General features: G+C 48.4%; 1 protein-coding gene across 1 annotated transcript in view; it reads left to right on the top strand.

The window, feature by feature from the left end:
- LOC144608252 (equilibrative nucleobase transporter 1-like) overlaps window positions 1-6,107 on the top strand; it is a 36,300-nt gene extending 30,193 nt beyond the window's left edge. Inside the window, exons 8-9 of the mRNA XM_078425846.1 lie at window positions 3,177-3,300; window positions 5,811-6,107. Coding sequence (XP_078281972.1) covers window positions 3,177-3,300; window positions 5,811-5,999 — 313 coding nt within the window. The 3' untranslated portion in view covers window positions 6,000-6,107. The remainder of the gene's footprint in view (window positions 1-3,176; window positions 3,301-5,810) is intronic.
- Window positions 6,108-6,343: the final 236 nt, after the last annotated feature.

A 6,343-nucleotide genomic window follows, 5' to 3' on the forward strand; every position in this document is an offset into this window, starting at 1 on the left:
ACTTCCATAAATGCAACATCTCACATTTCTCTGCATGAAATTCTATCAACCGTTCCCCAGCCCACTTGGCCCACTTGATCAATATTGCCAACCGTTCCCCAGCCCACTTGGCCCACTTGATCAATATTCTCCTGCAATTTTCCACATCATATTCACTCTGCAAAAACAGCCAATTTTGTATCATCAGCAAACCGGCTAATCTTGCCATATATTTTCTCATCCAAATCATTGATGTAGACGAGAAACAATAAAAGGCCCAGCACGGAACTCTGAAGCACACCGCCAGTCACAGGCCTCATGTCCGAGAAGCAACCTTCCACCATCAATCTTTGCTTCCTTCCATGAAGCAAATTTTCAATCCATTCAGCTATCTCTCCTTGGATCTATGCAAAACTAAACTAAACTAAACCAAACAGAACCAAACGAAACTAAACATAATCATCCAAACAAAATTTTAGTAAATAGAAAAAACAATATTCATGCAAATTAAGACAAAAGCCCGACGTCCCCATTGCAAAACAAGACAATTCCTTGGTCTAAGTTCAGTTGGTATTCGTAGTTTTCGATAGCACGATAATTAAGATAAATTCACTAAATTAATAACCGCAATACAAATGCAGAAAATTCATTGTTCTTAGTGCATCCAAAGGCACGCCAAACAAGTTGACATTTGAGGCTGGTGTTGTATAGTGTTCAAGTCCCTGATGGTTGTTCGAAAAAAGCTGTTCTTGAACCTGGAGCTCTTGGTTTTTCAGACACCTGTAACATTATCCCTGATTGCAGGAGTGACGTGTGTTTGATCCCTTGATGATACTGGCTACACTTTTGAGGGAGAGCCACAACGTGCCTGGAACCCGCTGACCGGCTGGTGGTGGTTTAGTTCAGGAATAGAGGATAATCTCATTGACATGTCAGAGACCGGGGGCTCAGTGCCCGGGAGCAGTCAATTAGCTAAAGCCAATGTCGATTCTCTTACGGAAGTCAAGCGTAACAAATTACCGGGGTTAGAGGGAGGGGAGGGGGGAGGGGGGGAGGGGGGGAGGGGGGGAGGGGGAGGGGGGGGGTTTGTAGTGGACGGAGGCGAATAGGATGTAGGAGTGATTATTAACAGCTACAGATGACTTAGCATTGCTCTACGGACTAGAGGATATTTTTATTTTCGTTTATTTTAGTTTAGAGATACCGCGCGGAAACTGGCACTTCAGGTCACAGAGTCCGCAGCAAACAGCGATCCCCGCACACTAACACTATCTTATACACACTGTGGACAATTTATATTTATACCAAGCCAATTATACCTACACGTCCTTGGAATGTGGGAGGAAACCGAAGATCTCGGAGAAACCCACGCGGTCACGGGGAGAACGTACAAACTCCGTACAGCCAGGTCCCGTAGTCGGGATTCAACCCGGGTCTCTGGCGCTGTAATCGCTGTAAGGCAGCAACTCTACCGCTGTGCCACCATGCCGCCCTTCTGCGCAACTGTGCCGCCCTTATTAACTACTAGACCAAGTGGACCCGTTGGACCCAAACCTCCCCCCCTCCCCTCCCTTCCCTTCCCCCTTCCCCTCACCCCACTCCATCCCCATCAACCCCTCACCCCCTTATCCTCCCTTCTCCCCCCTCCTCCTCCTTCCCCCTCCCTCCCTAGGAAATAGATTTAAACTTTAAACTGTGAATAACTTTTAAAATATAACACTGATTTCAACTTCTTCCATTAGCACCAAACGGACGACGGTGAGTAAGGTGGGCCTAAAATTGCCGCGCTATTGTGAACCGTTTTGGCTGTAGTTTAGGAGAGAGCGAGAGTTTTAGTGTATAGAAACACAACGTGCTGTAGTAACTCTGTGAGCAAGGCAGGATCTCGGTAGAACATGGATAGGCGATGTTTCGGGTCGGGACCCGTCTTCAGACTGGGTATTAGCAATGGGCAAAGCTGTTTGTCCCATTACGGGAAGGAGGACGTGCTCCACCAGGTTGCTGCTTGGATCAGATGGTCATAAACACAAGGAGGGTTTGGACAGACATGGACTGTTCTCTGGAATGCCGGAGATTGAGGGGAGACCTGATAAGGTATATACAATGATGAGCGGTATGGGTAAGGTAGATTCGGAACCTTTTCCCCAAGGTGGTAATGTCAAAGATATGGAAGCGTCGCTGGAAGTGCGAGGGACACAGTTTAAAGGAGATGTGCGGGCCAAGACATTTTATACACAAATGGTGGTGCGACCACGGAATCTGCGGCTGCTGCGGTAACAGCTGCAGTTCCAACGGTGGCGTTTAAGACGCTCTTAGATAGGATCTACATGATCTACAGGAACCTGAGAGGTGTGGATTACTTGAAGGCGCCTGAGAGCAGTTTATAAAATCTAGAACACAGAAAGGACAGTAAAATCTAGAACATAGAATAGTCCTTCAGCCCACAATTTGTGTGCCGCACATGATGCCAAGCTCGACTCTTATCCATGTGCACGATCCATGAGCATATCCAATGTGCCTATTAAATATCCATGTGCCTATTCAAACGTCTGGGACATGTCACGATCGTATGTGTCTCCACCACTCCCGGCAGCGCGTTCCAGCCACTTTCCACTTTCCAGCCACTTTCCACATTCTGTATAAAATACCTCCCTGTGGTAAACCTGCCCCACGCGGGCCAAGTAACCTTTGCCAATCTTACCTTAAAGCTGTCCTCTGACATTTCCGTCCTGGGGAAATGGTTCTGCTTGTCTAGCCTCTCTATATCTCTTTTAATTGTACATATTTCCATCAGGTTTTCTCTAATCGTCCGGCATTCCAGAGAAAGCAATAAAAGTTTGTCCTAACTCTCCGTGCAGCTATCACCCCCGCCCCGCCCCCCGCCCCGCCCTCCCCTCGCCCCGCCCCCCAGCCCCCCAATCTATACAGCTGGTAAACGTTCTCTGTGCCCTTTCCAAAGCCTCGACACCCTTCTTGTCACCGGGTAAACTGAACTGCACACAATAGGTTAAATGCACCATAGAAATAGTTATCATGGCATTACGTTCGGCACAAACTGTTCCTGCGCATGTTCCGTGTTCTGTGATCACATGTCACGTTGGTCCGAGACAAGCGCATGGTTGGTGCGAGTGGCCTGTTGTGGTGATATCCATTCCGCACAATCACTCGGACTCCTTCCTTTCCTTTCCTCTCGCTAGGTTCCCTTCGTGCCACTTTGGGAAACTCTACGGGACAACACGGGCGCTAGCGGCCATCGTTTCCCTGCTCCAATATCCTTTTTTCATCATCATTAATGGTCCCTTGCAGGACGATCCATTGTACGTAAGTACCGAGGCATGTGAGCTTGGAATTGAACCCTGTACTGGTGCGAGGTGATACACTTTGGGATATCAAACCAGGGCAGGGCTGAAGAACCATGGAGAGTGTTGTAGAACAACGGGGTTTGGGAGTATAGGACCACGGTTCCCTGAAACTGGCGAGCCAGTTGCAATGTTTATTTTAGGTTTAGATTTATTATTAACCATTCTACATTGGTACAGTGAAAAATGTTGTTTTGTATGTGATCCAAAAAGATCCAAAAAGAGCAGACAGACAAAAATGCAATCACGGCAAACGCAAAAATACGATAGAGCAAAGAGCAAGCTGCAGATTGAAGATAACAGTTCTCAGTATTGTAGCGAAGCAGTTCCATCGACAATATCCATAAAGAGCTAGAGGTGACAGTAGCTCACCTACAGTAGACAGGTGTAGGTGACTGTACACTAGAGGTGACAGTAGTTCACCTACAGTAGACAGGTGTAGGTGACTGTACACTAGAGGTGACAGTAGTTCACCTACAGTAGACAGGTGTAGGTGACTGTACACTAGAGGTGACAGTAGTTCACCTACAGTAGACAGGTGTAGGTGACTGTACACTAGTACACCTACTAGTACACTAGCTGATGACAGACTGTTCCGAATCCTGATAACAGAGGGGAAGGATGTTGTTCCTTGAGGAGAATGTGGTCGTAGAGTAGGAGGGCAGGAGAAATCACAGCGAGAGAGCATGTTGCTAAACTCTGGTCGAAGAGATGTTGTTCCTTTACTGGTGCGCGCTTTCAAAATTCTGCACTTTTTGTCGAGCAGCATCCGGGAGAAGAAGGGGTGCCCAAGGTGGGAAGAAGCAGTTGATTATGTTGGCTGAAAGTGGCGAGGAAGATAAACAGTGTGGTTCAGAAGGCGTTTACCATTCTTTCCTTTACTGGGAAGGGTAGTAATTGCACGAGTTGGCAGCAGTACACCACTGCGTAAAGTTTAATTTGCCCAGTGACATGAAGGTTGGCCTTAAGCCGCAAACGGTTGAGAAGAGATTTGCCATGATATTTCCTGGTTTTGCGGGCTTGAGTTGTAGGGAGAGGTTGGATAGGCTGCGATTGATTTTCTCATTTTCGTTGGGGCGCAGGTGACAGTGAGCTGAAAATGTGGAGGTGTTCATGAATACAAGGGACATTGAGGGGGGGGGGGGGGGGGACTTGAGTCGGGGGGGGGACGACTTCATTCGTGGCACCTTTTTACTCGGTGGATAATCCGTATCTGGAATGAGCTGCTGGAGAAAGCTATAGAAGCGGATATAATTATTTTCGAAACACATTTGCTTAGAAATATGGATAGCAAGGTTTGACGGACGGAGATTATGGATAGGAACGTTTTAAGTCGATATGGGCCAAATGCAGATAAATGTAACTAGCGCAGAATGCAAAGGTGTTTCTGCTTTGTACAACTTTATGACGCTCCTGTGACCCAATGGTACAAAGCGACGGATTGACATACAATCATGAAACCCTTAAACTCTCGCCAAATGCGTGAAGGCTTTGGCTTCTTGGTGGCGAATAAATGACTGGACGTGTCTGTGGAGATAACGCCGTCCTCCTTAGAGTGGGGATGGATCAATGGCTAGACAAATGTAGACCAAATCGGAGGAACGTTTTTCCCTACTATATCGGGAGACCCGGATTTCTGTGTCGAGGATGGAGGGATCATAAATATCGAAGGCGAGAGACAGACGTAGCAGGGATTGTGGGCTTTAGTTCTATGGAGCGATAGTAAAGGCTGGGACTTTTGTCTTTGGCGTGTAGGAGACAGATGACCAAGATTTAAAGGCCAGATCACGAGGGACATGGATAACGTGAACGATCACAATCTTTGTTTTCTAGGGTAGGGAACATAGGTTTAAAGTGAGAGGGGCAGATTGAATAGGGGCTTCATTCAGGGCGATATTTTCACTCGGTGTTGTTCGTATCTGGAATGAGCTGCCAGCAGAATTGATAGAAGCAGACACAACTAGGACTTTGGACAGGTGTACGGACGGGAAATGTTGAGGAGGTTATGGGATAAATGTAGGTAAATGGGGCCAGCTCATGGGGTTAATAATGTGGACCGAAGTGCCTATTTGGGCGACTGGATGACTAATCTGGGAGACATGGGGAAATGTTCACAGGGGATAGAGCGGTGCTAATTTGGAGTGATGGAGTGAAAGTGACAGATTGTACAGGACGTTCATACATAAAGAAGGCAAATCCCTGGACGTGATAGGTATGTCCAACCGTCAACGGTTTGCGCTGTGCAAGACGGACGACGTTTAAAGGGGATGTGCGGTTTCATTTGTGCACAGAGGGTGGTGGGTACGTGGAAGGCACACCATGTGTGTAAATAGACGGCCCTGTCCCTGTGCTGTCCACTTCTATGTTCTTTGTTCAAAAGCTAAGGCCGAGAGGTAACCCGATGTGGGCTCTGGGCTGTGTTCTGCTCTGAGACTGACAATCTCTCTCTTCATTAACTCCATTCTAACTTAGATGAATGTCGCATTTGTCGTTCTGGTATCCTTGACCTTTGTCCACCCAATCAACGTCTACATCTACTGCCAGCGGGCCGATCAGCAGAAGGGAGTGTCAAGTCGAGGAGAGAGAGAGAGAGAAAGAGAGAGAGAGCGATCCAGGGTGATGGGAAAGAATGGGCCAGGAGATACGGGAGCGAATCCTTAGGAATCCTTTTGCAGCCAAACAACCCTGGGATCCTGAAGAAACACAAAATGCGAAACAACTCAGCGGGTCAGGCGGCATCTGTGGATAGGCGAAATTTCGGGGCTCAGAAAGGCAGCACGAAAAGGGTGGGACGGTGGGGTGGGACAGTGGGGCAGCGGTAGAGTGGCACGGTAGAGTGGCACGGTAGAGTGGCACGGTGGGGTGGCACGGTGGGGGGGCACAGTGGGGTGGCACGGTGGGGTGGCACGGTGGGGTGGCACGGTGGGGTGGCACGGTAGAGTGGCATGGTGGGGTGGGACGGTGGGGTGGGACGGTGGGGGGGCACGGTGGGGTGGCACGGTGGG

The sequence above is a fragment of the Rhinoraja longicauda genome, chromosome 31 (genome assembly GCF_053455715.1).
Source record: "Rhinoraja longicauda isolate Sanriku21f chromosome 31, sRhiLon1.1, whole genome shotgun sequence".
Taxonomy (NCBI): Eukaryota; Metazoa; Chordata; class Chondrichthyes; order Rajiformes; family Arhynchobatidae; genus Rhinoraja; species Rhinoraja longicauda.